General features: G+C 45.0%; 1 protein-coding gene across 6 annotated transcripts in view; it reads right to left on the bottom strand.

The window, feature by feature from the left end:
- pcdh19 (protocadherin 19) overlaps positions 1-27500 on the bottom strand; it is a 91573-nt gene that overhangs the window by 30916 nt on the left and 33157 nt on the right. For 3 of the 6 annotated variants that reach the window (XM_031797776.1, XM_031797778.1, XM_031797777.1), the window contains exons 3-4: positions 7382-7437; positions 3587-3771 (exon numbers count right to left, since the gene is read on the bottom strand). In XM_031797776.1, coding sequence (XP_031653636.1) covers positions 3587-3771; positions 7382-7437 — 241 coding nt within the window. The remainder of the gene's footprint in view (positions 1-3586; positions 3772-7381; positions 7438-27500) is intronic. The other 3 variants (XM_020453171.2, XM_020453172.2, XM_020453174.2) reach the window with 1 other exon arrangement.

Here is a 27500-nt window from a genome sequence, read left to right as displayed (position 1 = left end):
CATAGCAGAAGCCAATGACCAAGTATGTAGGCTAACTCTACAAATTCAAAGATAGACTGAAGTGAAGCATCCTGGGTAATATGCGGATATAGTTTTCCCTATTGACCAATGGAGTTGTTTGATTGTTTCAAGTTGCTAAGATGAAAGGCCTTGTCATCGAGACTGGACAAAGCATGGCAAATCTATCCTCCTGTCTCCTCAGAAAATAAAATAATTGTTAACTAGAGTAGGAGGCAAGCCAGTCAAATGGCTGCTGTTCATTTAAGCAATAAGGCACGAGGGGGTGTGGTATATGGCCAATATACTACGGCTAAGGGCTATTCTTAAGTGCGACTCAACGTGGGGTGCTTGGATACAGCCCTTAGCCGTAGTATATTGGCCATATACCACAAACCCCAGAGGTGCCTTATTGCTTTTATAAACTGGTTACCAACGTAATTAAAGCAGTAAAAATAAATGTTTCTTCATACCTGTGGTATACAGTCTGATATATCATGGCAGTCAGCCAATCAGCATTCAGGGCTCGAACCACCCAGTTAAAAATTTCACTTCACACACTGACGGCCCTGCTCTGTGCTCTCCCAAGTCTGAGCACCTGTGTTTCCTTTGAGCTGGGTAAATACCCCCAGGTGCATACAGTACTAGCGCACAGGTCTGTGCCAGTTTCTATCCACCTACTGCTCTCTCGCTCTCTCATTCTCCATCCTTTTTTGTTCTTTCTCTCTCTATCGCGGTCTATAGCCCTATCTTTCATTCACTCTCAATTAAATCAAATATAATTACATTTCTTCACAGGTCCGTGCCAATTCTCACTACCTTTCTCTCACACACACACCCTCTCTTTCAATTCAATTTCAATTTAAGGGCTTTATTGGCATGGGGAACATATGTTTACATTGCAGAAGCAAATGAAATAGATAATAAACAAAAGTGAAATAAACAATAAAAAATGAAGAGTAAACATTACACTCACAAAAGTTTCAAAAGAGTAAAGACATTTCAAATGTCAGTGGTGTAATGAAGTGCAAATATAGTTTGTATTTACAATGGTGTTTGTTTTTCACTGGTTGTCCTTTTCTTGTGGCAACAGGTTACACATCCTGCTGCTGTGATTGCACACTGTGGTGTTTCACCCAATAGATAAAGTTTATCAAAATTGGATTTGTTTTCGAATTCTTTGTGGGTCTGTGGAACCTGAGAGAAACGTGTCTCTAATATGGTCATAGATTTGGCAGGAGTTTAGGAAGTGCAGTTCAGATTACACCTCATTTTGTGGGCAGGGTGCACATAGCCTGTCTTCTCTTGAGAGCCAGGTCTGCCTACGGCGGCCTTTCTCAATAGCAAGGCAGTATTCACTGAGTCTGTACATAGTCAAAGCTTTTCTTAAGTTTGGGCCAGTCACAGTGGTCAGGTATTCTGCCACTGTGTACTCACTATTTTGGGCCAAATAGCATTCTAGTTAGCTCTGTTTTTTTGTCAATTCTTTCCAATGTGTCAAGTAATTATCTTTTTGTTTTCTCATGATTTGGTTGTGTCTAATTGTGTTGCTGTCCTGGAGCTATGTGAGGTCTGTTTGTGTTTGTGAACAGAGTCCAAGGACCAACTTGCTTAGGGGTCTCTTCTCCAGGTTAATGTATCTGTAGCTGATGACTTTGTTCTCTTCCTTTTAGGTAGTCTTTAATAGTTGATTCTAAGATTTGTATTTGATCATGTATATGTTTTTGCTGTTTGTTCTATGTTATAGAGCCAAACAGATTGGAGAAGTAGATAATCCATACAACTCCATTTTTTAATAGATAACTCTTCCTGTTGTTGTTTGTTTAGAGTTTTCCAATTTCCGAAGAAGTTGTTAGATTCTATGGATTCTTCAATTACATTGAGTTGATTTCGTCGTGCTTTTCCTTCGTTTTCCATAGTGTATTTCTGTATTGTTTTAGGAATTCACCATAGTGAAGGCGTAGGCTCAGGTTTTCTGGGTCTCTATGTTTTTGGTTTGATAGGTTTCTCAATTTCTTTCTTAGGTTTTTGCATTCTTCACCAAGCCATTTCTCTCTTTTTTCCCCCATCCATGTCCCTCCCTCTCACACTCAGTCCCTTTCTCGCTCTCCCTCAACCCCTCCATCTCCCTCTCTCTCACGCTCTGTCCCTTTCTCGCTCTCCCTCTACCCCTCCATCTCCCTCCCTCTCACGCTCAGTCCCTTTCTCGTTCTCCCTCTACCCCTCCATCTCCCTCCCTCTCACGCTCAGTCCCTTTCTCGCTCTACTTCTACCCCTCCATCTCCCTCCCACTCACACTCTGTCCCTTTCTTGCTCTCCCTCTACCCCTCCATCTCCCTCCCTCTCATGCTCAATCCCTTTCTCGCTCTCCCTCTACCCCTCCCTCTCTGTCCCTTTCTCGCTCTCCCTCTACCCCTCCATCTCCCTTCATCTCAGTCCCTTTCTCGCTCTCCCTCTACCCCTCCATCTCCCTCCCTCTCACGCTCTGTCCATTTCTCGCTCTCGCTCTTGCTCTCCCTCTACCCCTCCATCTCCCTCCCTCTTACGCTCAGTCCCTTTCTCGCTCTCCCTCTACCCCTCCATCTCCCTCCCTCTCACACTCATTCCCTCCCACCCTTCCTTTCTCTATGACACTTCTTCACATAAGCTCCCCATCTCCACCACTCTAGAACCATGGAACCAGGAACCACTAACTGACTAGCAGTAGTGAAGAACGAACATGACCCCTTCTACTTCCCCTGCCAGGGATTCTGATGTGTCGTTAAACTGTGGAAGTCGGCAAAGAAACATCAACATTAATTCCTCCGCTAAATGATCCTGCTGAATAATGTATGAGAGAGGTTACAACGATATGTAGAGCCCCCCCCCCCCCCCCCCCCCCACCTTCCACCTTTGTCAGCCTAATTGCTCTTGCTATCCGCCATTCAAGCACCTCAGAAGTCTACTGCCGATGAATACTGCCAGACAGACATGGCTAGGCCTACTATCAGGCAATAATGTTACCGGAGCCTTGTATCAAAGGCTGCCCTGGCTGGGAGGGATCCCTCTACATTAGCACGGGGACTTCAAAGGAAAGTACTGAGGCATTCACACAGATCTGAGGGCCCTTGTCTGAAAGTGGGCATAATGCTCTGCTTGGTGTAAACACACAGATACACACTTAGAAATATAATTAATTCTACATTTCAATTTTACACTTTGGTCATTTAATAGACACTCTTATCCAGAGGGACTTACAGTCAGTGCATTCAACTAAGGTAGATAAACAACCACATATGACAGTCAAAGCCAGTAAAAGGTTTCTGGGAGAATGGCGTTGTGGTTGAAGTGTTCTGGTGGTTGTCAGACAACTTTGAACATGATCACTGCCAGTTGAATTCTTATTCTATGGACACACACACACACACACACACACACACACATACACACAAAGGTCTCTCAGGCTTAAGTAGGAGTGGGCATAATGTACAGCTTAAAAGTGCTCTGGGTGGCAGTGTAAACCGTAACACACAGTTACCGAGTAACATGGGAATTCTTATTCTAACAATAAGGGATGAATGATGAGTAACACACACAGCTTTCCACACACCTTTTCTCCTACCTTGGTCGGGCAGCTGGCAGACGTTGGGGGGCACGGTCATATTGAGCACATCGTTGACAGCCGTGTCTATGTAGTGGCCTCTCTGGACGTCGTGTTCACTGTCCGTCTGGTCGCTCTCCTCGTGCCCACTGTCCTTCAGACTATTGCCCTCCAGGTCCTTGAATGTCGATGTGCTACAGAGGGAAGGAGGGAGGGAGAGGAGGAGAGAATGTTGATTTCCTGTCACATCAACTTCAATCAGAAGCTCTCTCCTTTCTCCTTCAGCACCTCTCCCCCTCCACCTCTCTCTTTGGAGATCTATTTTTTTGCTCTTTCTTTCTTTGCTTTACTTTATTACATTTTTCTCAATCTTTTCACTCTTTCCTCCTTGACTGCTAAATGAACGTGTCTCTCTGCATCCTTCACTCTCACACAGCTCTCGAAGCACTGGAAATGTTGACACAATGAGAGAGATGGTAGGCATCTTCAGGAGGACTCCTCTTAACTCTGGCCTCAGCTGTATAAAGGGCACAACTTCACAGCCTTCCACATTTTATTAGTGTAGGGAACAGAACCTTGCTACTCGGAGGGTGGTGATTGTGATGTTGGTGGTGGAGGCACAGATAAACTCTGTTGGGGCTTTTTGGGATTAAGAGGCCATTTTTTTTACTCGGCTGATAGCGGAGCAGAGAGGCTGCAGGCTGTTTCTCTAGGGACAGCGTGGGTGCCGATGCACTGACTTCAAGGGCATCGCTAGTGTGAACCGTTGTGACTTTAAAGACCCACTCTGGGTATTGACAGAGGTTTTTATCATTTAAATTGATGTGATTATTACATACCCATTGATTCATTAAGAATATCACTTGTAAATGAGAGAAGAGAAGAAAAGAGAAGGAAAGAAAAGAGAATGAAAGAGAAGGAAAGAGAATGAAAGAGAAGAGAATGAAAGAGAATGAAAGAGAAGGAAAGAGAAGGAAAGAGAAGAGAATGAAAGAGAATGAAAGAGAAGGAAAGAAAAGAGAATGAAAGAGAAGGAAAGAGAAGGAAAGAGAATGAAAGAGAAGGAAAGAGAATGAAAGAGAAGGAAAGAGAATGAAAGAGAAGGAAAGAGAATGAAAGAGAAGGAAAGAGAATGAAAGAGAAGGAAAGAGAATGAAAGAGAATGAAAGAGAATGAAAGAGAATGAAAGAGAATGAAAGAGAATGAAAGAGAAGGAAAGAGAATGAAAGAGAATGAAAGAGAATGAAAGAGAATGAAAGAGAATGAAAGAGAAGGAAAGAGAAGGAAAGAGAAGGAAAGAGAATGAAAGAGAATGAAAGAGAAGGAAAGAGAATGAAAGAGAATGAAAGAGAATGAAAGAGAAGGAAAGAGAATGAAAGAGAATGAAGGAGAATGAAAGAGAATGAAAGAGAATGAAAGAGAAGGAAAGAGAATGAAAGAGAAGGAAAGAGAATGAAAGAGAATGAAAGAGAAGGAAAGAGAAGGAAAGAGAAGGAAAGAGAAGGAAAGAGAATGAAAGAGAATGAAAGACAAGGAAAGAGAAGGAAAGAGAAGGAAAGAGAAGGAAAGAGAATGAAAGAGAATGAAAGAGAATGAAAGAGAAGGAAAGAGAATGAAAGAGAATGAAAGAGAATGAAAGAGAATGAAAGAGAAGGAAAGAGAATGAAAGAGAAGGAAAGAGAATGAAAGAGAAGGAAAGAGAAGGCCCATCCCTCAGATTTATAGCAAACCAAGTGTCATAGCTGCCGTTATGTTGTTTTTCAAAAAAAGGAGTGGGCCTTTAAAATGGGATGCAATCAATCACTCTCTACTGTTCAATCAAAGGGGTATAGAAAATGCTATGCGCACATACAGTATGTGCACAGATTGCATCTGTCTTGTTTGGGGCTTACAGCCAATAGAGGCAGGGGAGAAAGGCCATCAGCAGCTGTATAGTACATGCATGAATTCCATTTATTTGATTGCCAGCCCATTGGAACAAATTGTGCGAGGCAAACAAGACTGGTATTGAGGGAGGGGGTGAATGTATACTTGTACATGTAGCAGAGTGAGAGAGGAAAGAGAAGAGAAGGAAAGAGAAGAGAAGGAAAGAGAAGGAAATGAAAGAGAAGAGAAGGGAAGACAAGATAAGTAAATAGAAGAGAGGTAAATAGAGGAGAAGGAAATAGGGGAGAAGGAACGAGGAGAGAAGGAAAGAGAAGGAAATAGAAGAGAAAGAACGAGGAGAGAACCAAAGAGAAGGAAAGAGAAGAGAAGGAAGTAGAAGAGAAGGGAAGAGAATGAAATAGAATGAAAGAGAAGGAAAGAGAAGAGAATGAAATAGAAGAGAAGGAATGAGGAGAGAAGCAAAGAGAAGGAAAGAGAAGAAAAGGAAAGAGAAGGAAAGAGAAGAGAAAGAAAGAGAAGAGAAGGGAAGAGAAGAGAAGAGAAGGAAATGAAAGAGAAGAGAAGGAAAGACAAGAAAAGTAAATAGAAGAGAAGGAAATAGAGGAGAAGGAAAGAGAAGAGAAGGAAAGAGAAGGAAATAGAAGAGAAGGAACGAGGAGAGAAGCAAAGAGAAGGAAAGAGAAGAGAAGAGAAGGAAGTAGAAGAGAAGGGAAGGGAAGAGAAGGAAATAGAATGAAAGAGAAGGAAATAGAAGAGAAGGAACGAGGAGAGAAGGAAAGAGAAGAGAAGAGAAGGAAGTAGAAGAGAAGGGAAGGGAAGAGAAGGAAATAGAATGAAAGAGAAGGAAAGAGAAGAGAATGAAATAGAAGAGAAGGAAAGAGAAGAGAAGAGAAGAGAAGAGAGAAGGAAAGAAAAGAGAAGAGAAGAGAAAAGAGAAAATAAATAGTATCAGTAGCAGTTCCCTTCTTTCCTGTGAGAAGCCTGCCTGGGAAAAGGAGAGAGAGAGGGAGTGCAGTGGTGGTAATGATGGCTCTACATCTCTCTGATGTTATCAGTGTTATGGCATCTGTCCCAGACCACAGGCCCACATGCTCCTAGGGGGGATAACTTTGTAGTGTGCTGCAGAGGTGCCTCTCAGGCGCTTTGTTTACATAAACACAGGGAATCTCAAATGGAGATGGGCTCAAACAAAGGGAAGTTGGAATGTTCCATAGCTGCAGGTAAAAAGGGGGAATTATAGTCCTGGTCGCAACCCCCCCCCCCCCCCCCCCCCCCGAATCGCTGCAGGCCGTTATTAGGGTTGTCTACACTACCACCCTCAGAACCACTAACTCCCCTAAAATCCTGCTTCAGGTGGACTCAGGAATGCACTATAACTAATACCTCACAAAGACAACACTTGTGCTCAGCTCAATGTTCTCAAAATGGCAGACAAATTAACTTCATTATTGGTACTTTCGTAACAGCATTGAGCTGATATATTTTTATACACTGAGATCTAACTGTGCTGCGAACCTCTTGCAGTATTGAAATCACTTTCCTGGCAAAAATGTTATTTGATTTCTTTAATCTTATTTATTGTGATGTGTAAGTTGTTTTAAGAGCAGCGATTTAGCAGGAGTTTTTCATAATTGCTTAATGTGCAAGATGGATAATTGTTTTTTAATGGGAATGGGTAGAATTATTCATGATGTGAAGATAGAGAGTCATAAAGGTGACCTAACAGAACAGGGAGGGAACATTTTAGAGTTTAATTCCAAATTATATTCTTGATTCTGTCAATTTGTATCGAATACACAGAACAAACACTGATTTTAACAACATGCGCACTCATGCATTTGCAGCCAATACCATCAGACAATTATGGATCACAATGATTGATAGCGAAAATCATAAAATTTTCTAATCGAGAAGTACCTTTTGATAAGGTGTGCTCGGCTGTTTACGTAGCTGGAGTCGATATAGTTCTCCGTCTATAACAGAAGATTGGGGAAGAGGAGAAAGAGGGGGAAGAGGGGGGAGGGAGAAAAAACACAGAAGAGATGCATTTAATTACGTAGGGAACCAAATAATGTTACACCGGTAATTGCCTTTCAATATACATTTTATTTTACACAAAGGGCTGGTGAGCGAGCCTCTGCTTTCAAAGGCAGAAACCATTCTCTTTCAAAGCACACCCAGGGAGACAGGGAGAGAGAAAGGCAGACTAGGAGCTGAGAGAGCTGAGGAAAGTGCTGCAGTGAGCAGGGCCTCTCCTCCCTCCCACCCTGCTTCCATCCTCTCCCTCCCTCCGTCAGACCACAGTCTTCAAAATGGGATCATTAGGGAGGACAGTGCATCACGCAGAGAGATAGAGCGAGAGAGAGGAGGAAGAGAAGTTTCCCTTTTTTCTTCTCTCTTTCTCCTCAACCACTTTTGAGCAGATTGGAATCTATAAATATTAAATAAATAAAAGTGTGGAAAGAAGAAATTAAGAGCGTACCAGGGGGAATCTTAACTTTCGGCAATAGGAGATAAAAATCCAGCACGGAAGAATCTGCATATGATGGATCTCTGACCCACATAGTTCCAAGGCATCATGCGTTTAACTTTTTAACTTCACACATATTTATAGAAAGAGGTTGAGGGAGAGGGGAGCTCTGACAGCGGAGAGAGAGGACGTTGAGGCATCCCCTTGTGTCTGGTGAGAATCTACTCAGTAAAAGGAATCCAGCATTCAACATAAAAAATCAAATCCCCCAACATTTATAGAAGACTGTTGTAGTGAGTTAGAGAGGAGAGTACTGACAGGGGAGAGAGGGGACATTGAACAGGTAGTCTTTTGTGCTTGGCCAACATCCACTCACATCCAGATAACATGTCAAGGGGGTATCAAAGGCACTCTCAAAGGACATCCCCAGGGGGCCCATAAAAAACTCCATGACCTGACCCTTTCAACAGACTTTGATAATATGCAATTGTTTTCCTGTGGGAAGAGGGAGAAATTCCTCTCATGGACTCATTACATCCCAGATAAAGGGATAGAGAGACCGAGTCAATGGCTCCCATCCGGTGAGGAAGTGTTACTTCTCAAACATCCTGAAAAAAAGAGTCACCCCTAGATGAACGAGGTTAATGCAGGCGGTGGAGCGAACTCACTGATTATCAATTGAGGGACACTTCTTGCCGGCTCGGCCCTGCTGTTCACGGGAGCAGGGAGCCGTGTGCAACGGTGAGGCAGTGAGGCAGCAACGCAGGGTGACCAAACAGATTTGGATTAAAAATGGCACTTGAGTTTTGCTTTCACCTTGTTAGACGGTGAAACCTAATCCCCACCCTCTCCAGTTGAACCTGTGTAGGTTGAGGCAGAAACCACAAGGCAGAAGAGAGAGAGAGGCTTTTGATGGTCTTTATTGAGACTTAAAAACACCCCATAAAACATGCCCCCACCCTTCATTAGAAAGCAAAGAGAGAGGGGGGGGTAATGTTACCTGTAGGGAATAGCACCCGGTGACCAAAAATGGTTGATTTATATAACTAGGCAAGTCAGTTAAGAACCAATTCCTATTTACAATGATGACCTGGGAACAGTGGGTTAACTGCCTTGTTCAGGGGCAGAACAACAGATGTTTACCTTGTCATCTCAGGGATTCGATCTAGCAACCTTTCGGTTACTGGCTCAACGCTCTAACCACTAGGCCACCTGCCGCCCCAAAATAGCACCCTGCGACCCCGTTGTGGTCTTTGAAACAATGGAACAGCTTGTTAATGCTAGGTAAATGCATGTGTCTGTGTTTGTTTTACTCTTTAGTAACCCTGGAATTATCTCCCTGAGCTTCAAATACAAACACAATACAAGCATTATCATAAATATCATAAAGGTATCAGCGCTAGCATTATCATAAATATCATAAAGGTATCAGCGCTAGCATTATCATAAATATCATAAAGGTATCAGCGCTAGCATTATCATAAATATCATAAAGGTATCAGCGCTAGCATTATCATAAATATCATAAAGGTATCAGCGCTAGCATTATCATAAATATCATAAAGGTATCAGCGCTAGCATTATCATAAATATCATAAAGGTATCAGCGCTAGCATTATCATAAATATCATAAAGGTATCAGCGCTAGCATTGTTCTTAGAGGAACTTCCATGCTTTAACAAAGTACTGTATTTTAGTTCACAGAAGTGCAAAGTAAGTAAGTAGCCTTGTCTTGTGTGAGACAGAACAGCTCATAGGCCAGGAGCCTATCTCCTGTTTCTGTTGCATGAGTCAGCTTGAAGTACAAGTAAACCCCCTGAACAGGACACTAGTCTATCACAAGGCCTTACCCCCAATCTATCTCCTTGATGCTGAATGCCAAACAGAGACACATCAGGTCCCATTTTATCGTGTTTGGTATGACTCATTCAGGGATTGAACTCGCAACCTTACAATCTCAGGGCAGAGGCCGCTAATTGCAGACCGCAAATTAGGGGGATTTTCTGATATAGGCATTTCTTGATATCACGTTCCATCCATTGATGCTCACCATTTGTCCTTTTCTTTCGCGTAGGGCACAACAGTTGTAGACAACTGTAGCATTGTAGCTAAGCCTAACCCTTTGCCTAACCTTAACCTCATTCTCCTAACATGCCACGCTAATTTGTAATCCTAACCTGCTATGTAACCAGATCATCTGTGTCGAGAAACAATCATAACACCTGAACCAGCCGATGGCAGGTATCAATGAGTGTTTCCTGATATCAGGCAACACCTTCATAAAGTAACACCCCAAATTGTGGTCTGCAATTACACCATTCGGTGTAATTAAGTTGGTGGCATCTTAATTGGGGAGAACAGGATCATAGTAATGACTGGAGTGTAAACGCGGGCCACAATTTAGGATGTTTCTTTATGTAGGTGTTGGGTTCCAGGTAAAACCCTTTCCACAGAGGGTTCTACATGGAACCCAAAAGGGTTGTACCTGGAAACAAAAAGGGTTCCACCTGGAACCAAATAGGGTTATCCTACAGGGACAGCTGCAGAACACTTTTGGAACAATTTTTTCTAAGAATGTACAACATGTCTATTTAATTAATTAGTTAGTTCATTAGTTAGTTCATTAGTTAATTAGAAAAGAAGTGGAGGGCACTCAACCAATGTGAGTAAAAGTGCAACCATAACATTTGATAGGGCACAATGCTCACTCACCATACATTTTTATTTTATTTAAACAACTATTAAAAGCTTAGGTCATTTTAAAATGATCTGAAAACTAAGCATCTCAATAAATAACACAAAAATATGTCCAATCAGGTACTGACAAATTCCAGTCTGAAGTTATGCTTTGAAATAATTTCCCAGGTGTTTTTTGTCACACTCCCTTCTAACGAGTCCTTGTGTATCAGAGATGGAAACAGAAGGCACGTACGTGTTTCTGGGAGTCGTAGCTTTCAGGAATGGCGTCATAATATTTAGCTTAAACCATTCAAATTCTAGAGCCACATTCATATGAAGACAAAATTATCAACATGCCACATAGGCGCAAGAAACCTTGAGGAACCACACTATAGACAACCAAAATAGTGCTCCTCATTTTGGAACTGAAATTTGGATTTTGGCAGGGATTTTTTTGCAGACTTTAATTCATTTTCAAAATTCAACCACCAGTCTAAATTAGTAAACGGGTCGGTTCTGGCCCGCAGGCCGCCAGTTGAATAGCCCTGGTGTACTACAATGGTTAATTGTACACCAATGTAAGTCACAGTTGTTATTGTGGGTTAAATGTCTTGTTTATTCCACCGCCTCTGTCTAGTAGACTAGGCCTGCCAAAATATCTTCAATCACAGGCCAAATAAGGCCATTGTTTGTCGTCTCACCTCCACGCTGGCTAATTACCTCTGCAGCGAGATAATATTGTAATTAGCGAAGACGGCAGGGCAGGCGGCCTCCTGATTGAGATTTGAGAGATGACGATGCATCTGGACGCACTGAAGGTTAGCGGTTAGCTGCGGCGGGCCGCTTTTTCCCCTCCGTCTAATTAAACTTTAACTCATTGTTATCAAGGAGATAATTAGTAAAAAGCCATTTTAATTAACATTTTATTAGCTGCCCTTAATTCAGAGCGCACCATGGCGTGTTTGCTCGACAAGCAGTGGATAGAGAACAAAACTCCTTTGTTCCTGTCCGGCTTGACTCCATTAATATCAAACGTAATTGGGTGTCTGCAATTATTTTTGCTAGTCTTACCGGGGTTGGACGTGTATGCACTGTATGTAGATATATAAATATATATATCATATCATGTGTTTTTTTGGTGTAGCGCGCCACCTGTGCTCCACTTCGGTCCCAGTGAGCACTCATTAAAATGTCTTGATCTCCATCTAGCCCGGGCATTCAATGAGAAGCTAATGAACATGTATGGTGGGAGTAACAAGGGGAAAACTTTATTAAAGAGAGGAGTGGTGGAGTGTAGTCCCGAGAGGGGTGGTGGAGGGTAGTCCCGAGAGGGGTGGTGGAGGGTAGTCCAGAGGAGTGGTGGAGCGTAGTCCCGAGAGGGGTGGTGGAGTGTAGTCCCGAGAGGGGTGGTGGAGGGTAGTCCAGAGGAGTGGTGGAGTGTAGTCCCGAGAGGGGTGGTGGAGGGTAGTCCAGAGGAGTGGTGGAGTGTAGTCCCGAGAGTGGTGGTGGAAGGTAGTCCCGAAAGGAGTGGTGGAGTGTAGTCCCGAGAGGGGTGGTGGAGGGTAGTCCCAAGAGGAGTGGTGGTGTAGTCCCGAGAGGAGTGGTGGTGTAGTCCCGAGAGGAGTGGTGGTGTAGTCCCGAGAGGAGTGGTAGTGTAGTCCCGAGAGGAGTGGTGGAGTGTAGTCCCGAGAGGGGTGGTGGGGTGTAGTCCCAAGAGGAGTGGTGGTGTAGTCCCGAGAGGAGTGGTGGTGTAGTCCCGAGAGGAGTGGTGGTGTAGTCCCGAGAGGAGTGGTAGTGTAGTCCCGAGAGGAGTGGTGGAGTGTAGTCCCGAGAGGGGTGGTGGAGTGTAGTCCCAAGAGGAGTGGTGGTGTAGTCCCGAGAGGAGTGGTGGTGTAGTCCCGAGAGGAGTGGTGGTGTAGTCCCGAGAGGAGTGGTAGTGTAGTCCCGAGAGGAGTGGTGGAGTGTAGTCCCGAGAGGGGTGGTGGAGTGTAGTCCCAAGAGGAGTGGTGGTGTAGTCCCGAGAGTGGTGGTGTAGTCCCGAGAGGAACGGTGGTGTAGTCCCGAGAGGAGTGGTGGTGTAGTCCCGAGAGGAGTGGTGGTGTAGTCCCGAGAGGAGTGGTAGTGTAGTCCCGAGAGGAGTGGTGGAGTGTAGTCCCGAGAGTGGTGGTGGAGTGTAGTCCCAAGAGGAGTGGTGGTGTAGTCCCGAGAGTGGTGGTGTAGTCCCGAGAGGAACGGTGGTGTAGTCCCGAGAGGAGTGGTGGTGTAGTCCCGAGAGGAGTGGTGGTGTAGTCCCGAGAGGAGTGGTAGTGTAGTCCCGAGAGGAGTGGTGGTGTAGTCCCGAGAGGAGTGGTGGAGTGTAGTCCCGAGAGGGGTGGTGGAAGGTAGTCCCTAGAGGAGCGGCGGAGGGTAGTCCTGAGAGGAGTGGTGGAGGGAGGGATGATACTTAGGCTCTATGGTGGTTTAGTTATCTACACACTGGGCTACGTCATAAAGACTGCATTTCCCAAAATGCACTGCTTAGTGTTCACCACAAGTCATGTCATCGTAACCCCTTAAAAGAGTGGTATTCCATTTTTTTATTGTTATTATTATTTGTATGGGACAATATACAAGTGTTTGTGAGAAAGAAAATTAAAAAAAATACAATTTTATTGAGTAAATACATTTATTGGTTTCTTTTCATTTTGATTAAAGATGAAAAGGTTATTTGTTGACGTAAATATAGACATGTCCTGATTTTAAGGTTGTCATTAGATTTGGGATGAACATTTAAATAATAATGTGGTCCCCAGAAATTCTGGTGGAATAAATGCGGTCCCCAGAAATGAGTTATTCTAGGTCTTCTGCCCTCAAAATGATTTGATCTGTCATTCAACTGTACACTAGAACAGCTTACATGGACCCGTGCTCCCCCAAGGGACTCTATTCATCAGAAAAATCAGTGGCAATAAAGTGAGTGCATCCCCACTGGCATAGATGTCAGTTCAACGTCTATTTTTTATTTACATTTGGTTGAGTTGTCAACTAATATGAATTCAACATGAAATCAATAAAAGATTTATTGAGGTTGAAAGTTAGGTGACAAAATTATGAAATTCCTTTTCTTTGATTCCTTTTTGCACATAGGCAAACACAAAACAGAAAGGTGCACAACCTTGCCTAGTGCATTGATAAGGAGGCACTCTGGAGAGGGTCGTTCTGAGGGTGAAAACAGACAGATACATTAGCAGGGTGGCTTCCTGTAAAGAAATGTACCGTCCGCCCCCGTCCACCTCTACCTACTGTAGATAACCGCCTTTCAAAATCCAGAGGAGAACATGTCAATATTTCTCGCTCTGAGGTTGAGTTTCAGGCCGATGGAGGATGAGGAGAGGCTTAACTACCGCGAGGCCATCGCAAATGGTACTTAATCAGGTTGGATAATGTGTTGTTGTGATCTGAGTGGCCCCAGTTTGACGACCGGAGTTACTCTATCCCCGTAATTATTGTCCTGTTTCGTCTGGAGAAGAGGAGGACAGGAGGTTTACAGCGTTTTGGGGAGTTAAACAAAAGGGGGACATTTTTCTGTTTCCGTGTGACTGATAGGTGGTGTCATAGTGAAAGGGGAGACGGAGGGAGGGAATGAGGGAGGAGGGAGATAGGTGACACTTTACCCCCAAGGAGTCTTCTCTATCTCTTAGCCCTCTAGCTCCAGCCCTAAAGGCCTCCACATTTCCCCTCTCTTCCTTCCTCGATTCCTCCCGTGAAGGGGGCACTAGTGGGATCCTCCTCTGTGGCGCTCTTACTCCCACAGCAGAGAGAGGAAAAGCAATCTCCCCGCTTAGTGGCTGCCGTGAGATTTGATTTGTCTTCCTTCCCAGTGTGACAATTGGTTCCGTAGTACGAATGTAAGTGTATTCATTGTATGAGAGAGAGAGAGAGAGAGAGAGAGAGAGAGAGAGAGAGAGAGAGAGAGAGAGAGAGAGAGAGAGAGAGAGAGAGAGAGAGAGAGAGAGAGAGAGAGAGAGAGAGAGAGAGAGAGAGAGAGAGAGAGAGAGAGAGAGAGAGAGAGAGAGAGAGAGAGAGAGAGAGAGAGAGAGAGAGAGAGAGAGAGAGAGAGAGAGAGAGAGAGAGAGAGAGAGAGAGAGAGAGAGAGAGAGAGAGAGAGAGAGAGAGAGAGAGAGAGAGAGAGAGAGACCAGGCCAGTTCAGAAGGTGTCAGGAAAATAGAAAAAAAAGATAACAGATGATAGAAATCTTGTCACACCACCTCCTGTTAAAAATTCAACCATCAACCAATGCAATTAGCATTTACACACATTTGCACGCATTTAATTGAAGCACCACACTTTCGCCGCAAATTATAAATTATTGTGCCGTGTCCTTGTTTTCGGCGCTGTAGATAAAATGGCCATTAGTTTGCCATTTAATTCCTTTCAGAAGAGCGAAACCCTTAACTCAAATTACTAAAACCTTGCTGGGACTTGGTTGCAATGGGGAGTTGAGTGAGTGGTGATAAATAAAAAGGTGCCAGTGAGGTCTGGAAAGAGGAGCGCTCCATGTCTGTCATGGATGCAGGCCTCTAATCCTGTCAAGTTGTTGTGCAGACACACTCGGCCGAGGCTGTATCACTTTAGTGAGTCACACAGCCTCTGGCTGCACCATTCCTTCTACACTACATCTATAAATAAGAAAATAGTCCACAACATCATCAACGTAGAAAAAACATGAACTTCCTCAATTAAAACGGATTGATGGCGTTCCATCAGGCTTATTTTCACGCCTGATTTGGTCCTTCACACTCTCGGTCTGCAGTCTCAGTGTTGACTCATCTTATAGCAGGGCTTACTCATAGGGTCCCTTGAGTCCCGGGAAGGACATTTTGTTTATATCCTCTTCCGCAGGAAGGGGACAGCTAGTAGGGATCAGTGAGAGAGAGGGGTGTGTGTGTGTGTGTGTGTGTGTGTGTGTGCGTGTGGTTATGGTTGTGCAGCCTCTCATCCTACACCCTGCTCTTGCACATTCTGATCGTGAAAAGAAATACTCACCCTTAAGCCTCTCACACTCTCTCTGTCACGCAAGTCTCTCTCTCTCTTCCCCTCTCCAAAAAACGCTGCTCTGACAAACTCTGATTTGCATGCCTGTTTTGCCACCCCCGCCACCACTGCTACTGCTGACGCCACAACAGACCTGCTACTGTAGAACCCCTAACCAGCTCAGATTTGCTCTGTGTGGCACTACCCATGACAACACACCAGACCACCATAGCACCTGGTAGGAGTGGGAGTTATGCAGTGTTTACCAACGAGAGAGGGTGGAAACGCTCATCTAGATTGTATGGGTTGCTAATATCCCGCCTTTACTACACACACACACGAACACACACTTATAGAATTTCCTCTTGATGCTGTACCATTTTCTAGGCTATAGATTTCCCTCTTCCGTCAGAGACGCCCAGCCCCCTCAGGGAGGCTCAACAGGGGGGAAAGAGCGCCTGAGGCACCACACCCATGGAACTAGTGGATGAGACTACACATTCTCTTTCTGAAGTCTGCCATATGATGAATACAAGAGTTGTTACCATTTAATGTCAACCAGCAAACTGAAATTACGGCCGATCTATGGTGACAAGAGGGCACGTCTGACAAATAACCTGCCACGTCCTCCACATCATTTCACTTCATCACCTGTCAATTCAGCCCCCAAAATCAAATTGCTCCAATTGGGAATCAATCTTATTATGAAAGTGAGCGTGGAGGGAATGTAGTAATGGCTTTCTGAAAGCTGAGCTAAGAAATGCAGTTTCCCAGTTCTTTGTGTCAGCAGGCACTGTGGTAGTGCTACTTTGTTCACACAGAGAGACTGTGTCCCAAACGGTACTATATTCCCTATATAGTGCACTACTTTTGACCATGGCCCATAGGGCTCTAGTCATAAGTAATTCACTATGTAGGGAATAGGGTGCCATTTGGGGCACAACCACAGAAAAGCATTGGCAGACTAAGAGTGAATCAAACACAGGACTGACCTTGACCACGTGTTGTGGTGTCGTCGGCATTGTTTTGACCCAACTATACAACCGGTCTACCAAGGGAGGAAACACAATGAAACAGATATGTCAACATAATATTCCTACTTCCTGGTTCAAGTCTTTCTCTATTTCAGATCTTTCTCTCTGCCTTCCTGTGTGAAACAAAATTTTGTTTGAAAACAATCGCCAACTGTTAATTCTAATAAATTGAGGAAAAGAAAAGATGAAGGGGTGTGGATACATCTGTGGTGAGAGAGAGAGAGAGAGAGACAGAGACAGAGGAGAGAAAGACAGTGAGAGACAGAGAGAGACAGAGAGAGAGAGAGAGAGAGAGAGAGAGAGAGAGAGAGAGAGGCTTGCCCTTTGATCCTGTAATAGTGTAAAGCCTCAATAGCCAGCCCAGGCTATAACATCCCAGTCAGGCCTGTATAAGCTTGGTCTCCTTCGGCTCCATTTGTGTGCAAGTGAGTGGAGATGTGATTAATTATACATACATTAATAGCAAAAGTATGAATAATTCATGAGGTCGTCAAACGTCAAAGCTACTTTCCCTCCCTTTCAGCGTGATGAAAAGATTTTTAATAATAGACCCCCGTCCAGGAGTCTGTTGCTGCATTCCAGAGGACGGGGCTGAGAGGGTTTGTTTCAGCCTGATCTTGTTGTTGTCTTACTAGAGAGAAGCATTGTTCTAGCCCACCGCACCCAGTCAGAGAGAGTTGGAGAGGAGTGGAATAGCACCTGTGTTGTGCTTTGTCCGTGTATCTGCCTTTGTGGTAAAATGCAAATGAGACGAAGACAATGTATCCACTGAGTAGCAGGTTACCATTGTAACATCACGTTCAGTAGAGTCATGCCATTGACATAGAGAGAAGGGAGGATGGGGAACCGTGGTTACATTTGAGACTTGTGTGTGTCAAGTGTGTTAAGAAAATAAGTGTGTGCGCGTGGGTGTGTGTGTGTGTGTATGTTTGTGTGTCAGCGTGTGCCTTTTTTAAAGCTATCTAATATGCCCGTCTGTCTTGAGCGAAATCCTGAAGGAATGGGTCGAGATTAAGATTTGGGGTTTTAAATACTAAAAAGGGGAAGGAGAAAAAGCTTGGCTATCACGTACCAGCTTTTTCAAAGGGATGAATCAGCTTGCTTTTCTCTTAAGCCTGTGGAACCTAATCAAACTCAAATAGAGGGAACTTCCCCTGAGGCAGTCCCAGGGGATTTCCCTTCATTTGGAAGTCAGGACAGGAAAAATCCAAATAAAATCACACTCTCTTCCCAAAACCTGTCATCTGAGACAGGTGGACAGGTCCATCGGAATTCCCTGAACAGGCCCTGGAATTCCAGAAATACCTGGAATTAGAAGAATGGTGGAAATTGGAACGTTTAATCGGAATGTGTAATCCACGCAGATTTACCAAATGTCCTGTTCTTCCGGGGATAGGTATGAAACTGGTGTTGCTACCAGCCATTTTAGCTTTCCAAGTGAATTCACCTATTGAGGATTTCGAAGGACTTCTTCTCAATTGTGGCCTCTATCTGTTCACCAATGTATCAGGGGAGAGGGGAGACTAATTTAATGTACTCATAATTCCCACCGCTTTTAGTGAATGTTCCTTCCCTTTCACTAAATCCAAATCTCAAATAGGAGCAACTCTGCAGCATCTCGCCCACATTCTTAGCTAATAATCCTACATACTTAAGAGTGGCACTGGTAGTAGGCTGAACTTTAATGAGTAGGCTGAGCTCCTTTACACTTTAATACAAATATACAGTATAGTAGGATATATTGTAGGATACAGTATCACTGAGTACAGTATACAAATATGATTCACAGTACAGCTGTGTGCTGCAGGATGGCGAACGACCCAAACCTTGAATTATTGTACGTAATTAAATGATTGAATAAACATTTTCCAATGACATAACATTTGACATCTCCGGGTCCAATCGGGTGTACAGAGAGCTATCAATCCAGGACAGTGCACCACAGTGACCACATGACACAAGGGGCTATGTTTTCTAAAAAAATATCTGATGTACCTCAAGGGGATATGTTTCCCCCCAACATATCTGATGTACCTCAAGGGGATATGTTTCCCCCCAACATATCTGATGTACCTCAAGAGGCTATGTTTTCCACCAAAATATCTAGCAGGCAGACGGCTGCCGTTTTGGGTTGTCGTTTCGTATTCCATAATAAAAGTCTCTCACTCTCTCTGGTCCCCGTCTTCATCAGAATGACAAGGCATCTTTCCAGACATTTTTGTTGGATGAAGATTTGCGGCAGCTCATTACAGACTGGGATGCTCGGCGAGCGGATGCACTCTGAGATGGATTGAGTGGGTCGTGTTATTGACATGCTTTAATCTGACACTGAATAAGGAATGAGTCACACAAACACACTAGTCACGCATACACACACACACACACACACACACACACAGACACACAGACACACACACACTGCCTCCAGACAAGGCAGAGAGAGCCACTCTGGCAAATAGGGGAGGCAGCGGCCGACTGGGATACAGGTGGAACTTCATCAGTGCTCATTAATCCTGCTTGCCCTGAATACTCACTCAAACAAGTCATGTTTACACACTGGGCTTGGGATGGCCATTGTGGCGAGACGGGTGGTGGGGGTGGATACTAGCCAGGCCGTGTGTGCAGGGGTTAAGAGGCTCATACATACATACAAACACACACACACACACACACAGACGTGTAAACCTATACAGTGGGGCAAAAAAGTATTTAGTCAGCCACCAATTGTGCAAGTTCTCCCACTTAAAATGATGAGAGAGGCCTGTAATTTTCATCATAGGTCCAGTTCAACTATGACAGACAAAATTAGGGAAAAAAATCCAGAAAATCACGTTGTAGGATTTTTAATGAATTTATTTGCAAATTATGGTGGAAATAAGTATTTGGTCACCTACAAACAAGCAAGATTTCTGGCTCTCACAGACCTGTAACTTCTTCTTTAAGAGGCTCCTCTGTCCTCCACTCGTTACCTGTATGAATGGCACCTGTTTGAACTTGTTATCAGTATAAAAGACACCTGTCCACAACCTCAAACAGTCACACTCCAAACTCCACTATGGCCAAGATTTGAGGCGCCGACAGAGATGGCCGCCTCGCTTCGCGTTCCTAGGAAACTATGCAGTTTTTTGTTTTTTTACGTGCTATTTCTTACATTGGTACCCAAGGTCATCTTAAGTTTCATTACGTACAGTCGAGAAGAACTACTGAACATAAGAGCAGCGTCAACTCACCATCAGTACGACCAAGAATATGACTTTCGCAAAGCGGATCCTGTGTTCTGCCTTTCACCCAGGACAACGGAATGGATCCCAGCCGGCGACCCCAAAAAACGACTTCGTAAAAGGGGGAAACGGAGCGGTCTTCTGGTCAGACTCCGGAGACGGGCACATCATGCACCACTCCCTAGCATTCTTCTCGCCAATGTCCAGTCTCTTGACAACAAGGTTGATGAATTCCGAGCAAGGGTAGCATTCCAGAGGGACATCAGAGACTGTAACGTTCTTTGCTTCACGGAAACATGGCTCACTGGAGAGACGCTATCGGAGTCGGTGCAGCCAACTGGTTTCTCCACGCATCGCGCCGACAGAAACAAACATCTTTCTGGTAAGAAGAGGGGCGGGGGCGTATGCTTCATGGTTAACGTGACGTGGTGTGATCATAACAACCTTCCGGTTACTCAAGTCCTTCTGTTCACCTGATTTAGAATTCCTCACAATCAAATGTCGACCTCATTATCTACCAAGGGAATTCTCTTCGATTATAATCACAGCCGTATATATTCCCCCCCAAGCAGACACATCGATGGCGCTGAACTAACTTTATTTGACTCTTTGCAAACTGGAATCCATTTATCCGGAGGCTGCATTCATTGTAGCTGTTTTTTTTAACAAGGCTAACCTGAAAACAAGACTCCCTAAATTTTATCAGCATATCGATTGCGCAACCAGGGCTGGAAAAACCTTGGATCACTGCTATTCTAACTTCCGCGACGCATATAAGGCCCTGCCCCGCCCTCCTTTCGGAAAAGCTGACCACGACTCCATTTTGTTGATCCCTGCCTACAGACAGAAACTAAAACAAGAAGCTCCCACGCTGAGGTCTGTTCAACGCTGGTCCGACCAATCTGATTCCACACTCCAAGACTGCTTCCATCACGTGGACTGGGATATGTTTCGTATTGCGTCAGACAACAACAGTGTCGAATACGCTGATTCGGTGAGCGAGTTCATTAGAACGTGTTGAAGATGTCGTTCCCATAGCAATGATTAAAACATTCCCAAACCAGAAACCGTGGATTGATGGCAGCATTCGCGTGAAACTGAAAGCCCGAAGCACTGCTTTTAATCAGGGCAAGGTGACCGGAAAAATGACCGAATACAAACAGTGTAACTATTCCCTCCGCAAGGCAATCAAACAAGCTATGCGTCAGTATAGAGACAAAATAGAATCTCAATTCAACGGCTCAGACACAAGAGGTATGTGGCAGGGTCTACAGTCAATCACGGATTACAAGAAGAAAACCAGCCCCGTCACGGACCAGGATGTCTTGCTCCCAGGCAGACTAAATCACTTTTTGCCCGCTTTGAGGACAATACAGTGCCATTGACACGGCCCGCAACTAAAACATGCGAACTCTCCTTCACTGCAGCCGACATGAGGAAAACATTTAAACGTGTCAACCCTTGCAAGGCTGCAGGCCCAGACGGCATCCCCTGCCGCGCCCTCAGAGCATGCACAGACCAGCTGGCTGGTGTGTTTACGGACATATTCTATCAATCCCTATCCCAGTCTGTTGTTCCCACATGCTTCAAGAGGGCCACCATTGTTCCTGTTCCCAAGAAAGCTAAGGTAACTAAGCTAAACGACTACGACTGCTTTGAGAGACTAGTCAAGGACCATATCACCTCCACCCTACCTGACACCCTAGACCCACTCCAATTTGCTTACCGCCCAAATAGGTCCACAGACGATGCAATCTCAACCACACTGCACACTGCCCTAACCCATCTGGACAAGAGGAATACCTATGTGAGAATGCTGTTCATCGACTACAGCTCGGCATTTAACACCATAGTGCCCTCCAAGCTCGTCATCAAGCTCGAGACCTTGGGTCTCGACCCCGCCCTGTGCAACTGGGTACTGGACTTCCTGACGGGCCGCCCCCAGGTGGTGAGGGTAGGCAACAACATTTCCACCCCGCTGATCCTCAGCACTGGGGCCCCACAAGGGTGCGTTCTGAGCCCTCTCCTGTACTCCCTGTTCACCCACGACTGCGTGGCCACGCACGCCTCCAACTCAATCATCAAGTTTGCGGACGACACAACAGTGGTAGGCTTGATTACCAACAACGACGAGATGGCCTACAGGGAGGAGGTGAGGGCCCTCGGAGTGAGGTGTCAGGAAAATAACCTCACACTCAACGTCAACAAAACTAAGGAGATGATTGTGGACTTCAGGAAACAGCAGAGGGAACACCCCCCTATCCACATCGATGGAACAGTAGTGGAGAGGGTAGCAAGTTTTAAGTTCCTCGGCGTACAAATCACAGACAAACTGAATTGGTCCACCCACACAGACAGCATCGTGAAGAAGGCGCAGCAGCGCCTCTTCAACCTCAGGAGGCTGAAGAAATTCGGCTTGTCACCAAAAGCACTCACAAACTTCTACAGATGCACAATCGAGAGCATCCTGTCGGGCTGTATCACCGCCTGGTACGGCAACTGCTCCGCCCACAACCGTAAGGCTCTCCAGAGGGTAGTGAGGTCTGCACAACGCATCACCGGGGGCAAACTACCTGCCCTCCAGGACACCTACACCACCCGATGTCACAGGAAGGCCATAAAGATCATCAAGGACAACAACCACCCGAGCCACTGCCTGTTCACCCCGCTATCATCCAGAAGGCGAGGTCAGTACAGGTGCACCAAAGCTGGGACCGAGAGACTGAAAAACAGCTTCTATCTCAAGGCCATCAGACTGTTAAACAGCCACCACTAACATTGAGTGGCTTCTGCCAACACACTGACTCAACTCCAGCCACTTTAATAATGGGAATTGATGGGAAATGATGTAAAATATATCACTAGCCACTTTAAACAATGCTACCTTATATAATGTTTACATACCCTACATTATTCATCTCTTATGTATACGTATGTACTGTACTCTATATCAACTACTGCATTTTCATGTAATACATGTATCACTAGCCACTTTAACTATGCCACTTTGTTTACATACTCATCTCATATGTAAATACTGCACTCAATACCATCTACTGTATCTTGCCTATGCCGCTCTGTACCATCACTCATTCATATATCCTTATGTACATGTTCTTTATCCCCTTACACTTTTGCCTTATAAGGTAGTAGTTTTGGAATTGTTAGCTAGATTACTTGTTGGTTATTACTGCATTGTCGGAACTAGAAGCACAAGCATTTCGCTACACTCGCATTAACATCTGCTAACCATGTGTATGTGACAAATAAAATTTGATTTGATTTGATTTGCCCAAAGAGCTGTCAAAGGACACCAGAAACAAAATTGTAGACCTGCTCCAGGCTGGGAAGACTGAATCTGCAATAGGTAAGCAGCTTGGTTTGAAGAAATCAACTGTGGGAGCAATTATTAGGAAATGGAAGACATACAAGACCACTGATAATCTCCCTCGATCTGGGGCTCCACGCAAGATCTCACCCCGTGGGGTCAAAATGATCACAAGAACGGTGACCTAGTGAATGACCTGCAGAGAGCTGGGACCAAAGTAACAAAGCCTACCATCAGTAACAGACTACGGCGCCAGGGACTCAAATCCTGCAGTGCCAGACATGTCCCCGTGCTTAAGCCAGTATATGTCCAGGCCCGTCTGAAGTTTGCTAGAGAGCATTTAGATGAAGATTGGGAGAATGTCATATGGTCAGAGGAAACCAAAATAGAACTTTTTGGTAAAAACTCAACTCGTCGTGTTTGGAGGACAAAGAATGCTGAGTTGCATCCAAAGAACACCATACCTACTGTGAAGCATGGGGGTGGAAACATCATGCTTTGGGGCGTTTTTTCTGCAAAAAGGGACCAGGACGACTGATCCGTGTAAAGGAAAGAATGAATGGGGCCATGTATCGTGAGATTTTGATCAGCAAGGGCATTGAAGATGAAACGTGCCTGGGTCTTTCAGCATGACAATGATCCCAAACACACCGCCCTGGCAATGAAGGAGTGGCTTCGTAAGAAGCATTTCAAGGTCCTGGAGTGGCCTAGCCAGTCTCCAGATCTCAACCCCATAGAACATCTTTGGAGGGAGTTGAAAGTCCCTGTTGCCCAGCAACAGCCCCAAAACATCACTGCTCTAGAGGAGATCTGCATGAAGGAATGGGCCAAAATACCAGCAACAGTGTGTGAAAACCTTGTGAAGACTTACAGAAAACGTTTGACCTCTGTCATTGCCAACAAAGGGTATTTAACAAAGTATTGAGATAGACTTTTGTTATTGACCAAATACTTATTTTCCACCATAATTTGCAAATAAATTTATAAAAAATCCTACAATGTGATTTTCTGTTTTTTTTCTTCTCATTTTGTCTGTCATGGTTGAAGTGTACCTATGATGAAAATTACAGGCCTCTCTCATCTTTTTAAGTGGGAGAACTTGCACAATTGGTGGCTGACTAAATACTTTTTTGCCCCACTGTACACACACACACATTCTCATTCACTCACTCCCATCCCAATCCAACGAACACACACGCACACACACACACACACACACACACACACACACACACACACACACACACACACACACACACACACACACACACACACACACACACACACACACACACACACACACACACACACACACACACAGTACCTGTATACACTGGTTGTGCAGCACCACTACTGATGCACTTTCCTGTCATATCTCCTGCTTATGAAGCCCCTAAATAAGATCTAGTGCAACCAATTACCTACATAATTAGTTAAATAAAGGTCTCATGATCTGTCACATAGTGACACCTGTTCTGAAAGGCCCCAGAGTCTGCAACACCACTAGCAAGGGGCATCACCAAGCCAGTGGCACCATGAAGACCAAGGAGCTCTCCAAACAGGTCAGGGACAAAGTTGTGGAGAAGCACAGATCAGGGTTGGGTTATAAAAAAATATCAGAAACTTTGAACATCCCACAGAGCACCATTAAATTCATTATTTAAAAAATGGAAAGAATATGGCATCACAACAAACCTGCCAAGAGAGGGCCACCCACCAAAACACATGGACCAGGCAAGGAGGGCATTAATCAGAGAGGCAACAAAGAGACCAAAGATAACCCTGAAGGAGCTGCAAAGCTCCACAACGGAGCCATACACTCCACACTCCACAGAGCGGGGCTTTACGGAAGAGTGTCCAGAAAAAAGCCATTGCTTAAAGAAAAAAATAAGCAAACTTGTTTGGTGTTTGCCAAAAGGCACGTGGGAGACTCCCCAAACATACTGCAGAAGGTACTCTGGTCAGATGAGACTAAAATTGAGCATTTTGGCCATCAAGGAAGATGCTAGGTCAGGCGCAAACGCAACACCTCTCATCACCCCGAGAACATCATCCCCACAGAGAAGCATGGTGGTGGCAGCATCATGCGGTGGGGATGTTTTTCATCGGCAGGGACTGGGAAACTGGTCAGAATTGAAGGAATGATGGATGGTGCTAAATACAGGAAAATTCTTGAGGGAAACTTGTTTCAGTGTTCCAGAGATTTGAGACTGGGACAGAGGTTCACCTTCCAGCAGGACAATGACCCTAAGCATACTGCTAAAGGAACACTCAAGTGGTTTAAGGGGAAAGATTTAAATATCTTGGAATAGCCTAGTCAAAGCCACCAGGGGCATCATAGTCATAACAACAGCATTCTATCTCTCACATCTCTACAGGGAATGTCATTCACACTGCCATGTTGTTCTAGTTCAACCACCTTATTTCAATAAGCAAATGTATTTCTTCAGGCTGCTACTAAATGTAGTGATAGGATAGAGCTTTATAAAATGTATTTCCCCAGGCTGATTCTAAATGTAGTGATAGGATAGAGCTTTATAAAATGTATTTCCCCAGGCTGATTCTAAATGTAGTGATAGGATAGAGCTTTATAAAAATGTATTTCCCCAGGCTGATTCTAAATGTAGTGATAGGATAGAGCTTTATAAAATGTATTTCCCCAGGCTGATTCTAAATGTAGTGATAGGATAGAGCTTTATAAAATGTATTTCCCCAGGCTGATTCTAAATGTAGTGATAGGATAGAGCTTTATAAAATGTATTTCCCCAGGCTGATTCTAAATGTAGTGATAGGATAGAGCTTTACCTGACAACGGGGCTAGGGGAATATACATACAGAAGCATGCATACACTTGGAGAGAAACACCACATACACAACCAACCAACCACCCACACTCACATCCCCACATCCCCACTCTCAGTGGGGAGGGGGGGTCGAGTAGGGGCCTGCTGTCATCTTCAGTCAGGGAGCGAACAGGGAATGGCTGAGCAGCTTGAAAGCGAGGCTAGGGCCGATAGGAGGCCAGATGCAGTGCGCTTGACCCGCTCGCTCACGGGGGGATTCCAACCCGCTGATAAACACAGGGATTAGCCTAGCCTACACAAACTTGATTTAATTTAATTTGTATTAGGCCCTGTCTTTGGGAGCAAACAGGTTTATAAAGAGAGAGAGGGAAGCCAGGGTCACAGAAAACAACAACAACAGAAGGCCTGTCTCTCCGGCGCTCCCAGACCCCCCGTTTCCATACTGTGCTCCCAGATCCCCCGTCTCCATACTGTGCTCCCAGACCCCCCGTCTCCATACTGTGCTCCCAGACCCCCCCGTCTCAATACTGTGTTCCCAGCCCCCCTGTCTCAATACTGTGTTCCCAGACCCCCTGTTTCAATACTGTGTTCCCAGACCCCCTGTTTCAATACTGTGTTCCCAGACCCCCTGTTTCAATACTGTGTTCCCAGACCCCCTGTTTCAATACTGTGTTCCCAGACCCCCTGTTTCAATACTGTGCTCCCAGACCCCCTGTTTCCATAATACAGTCCCGGACCCCCTGTCTCATACTACAGTCCGGGACACCCTGTCTCCATACTACAGTCTGGGACACCCTGTCTCCAAACTACAGTCCGGGACACCCTGTCTCCATACTACAGTCCGGAACACCCTGTCTCCATACTGCAGTCCGGGACACCCTGTCTCCATACTATAGTCCGGGACTCCCTGTCTCCATACTACATTCCGGGACACCGTTGCTCCATACTACAGTCCGGGACACCCTGTCTCCAAACTACAGTCCCGGACACCCTGTCTCCATACTGCAGTCCGGGACACCCCGTCTCCATACTACAGTCCGGGACACCCTGTCTCCATACTACAGTCCGGGACACCCTGTCTCCATACTACAGTCCGGGACACCCTGTCTCCATACTACAGTCCGGGACACCCTGTATCCATACTGCAGTCCTGGAGCTGCGTGGATCTGCTACATACTGCAGGGAGGCAGGAGTCACCAGGCCAAAATGTTCTAGCACACCTGATAGGATCTTGTTTACGGCTTGACTATGTCAGCTGCCTGTGTTTCACCTCCTCGACATAATGAAGTCAGTCGCCTGCATTTAATAAGACACCTCTCCACACCTTGACCTCTCCAAAGCTTGACCTCTCCAAAGCTTGACCTCTCCACACCTTGACCTCTCCAAAGCTTGACCTCTCCACACCTTGACCTCTCCACACCTTGACCTCTCCAAAGCTTGACCTCTCCACACCTTGATCTCTCCAAAGCTTGACCTCTCCACACCT

This window comes from Oncorhynchus kisutch, linkage group LG19, assembly GCF_002021735.2.
Source record: "Oncorhynchus kisutch isolate 150728-3 linkage group LG19, Okis_V2, whole genome shotgun sequence".
NCBI lineage: Eukaryota > Metazoa > Chordata > Actinopteri > Salmoniformes > Salmonidae > Oncorhynchus > Oncorhynchus kisutch.
The sequence above is the reverse complement of the archived record's forward strand: the minus strand, read 5'-3'. Positions and strand labels throughout refer to the sequence as shown.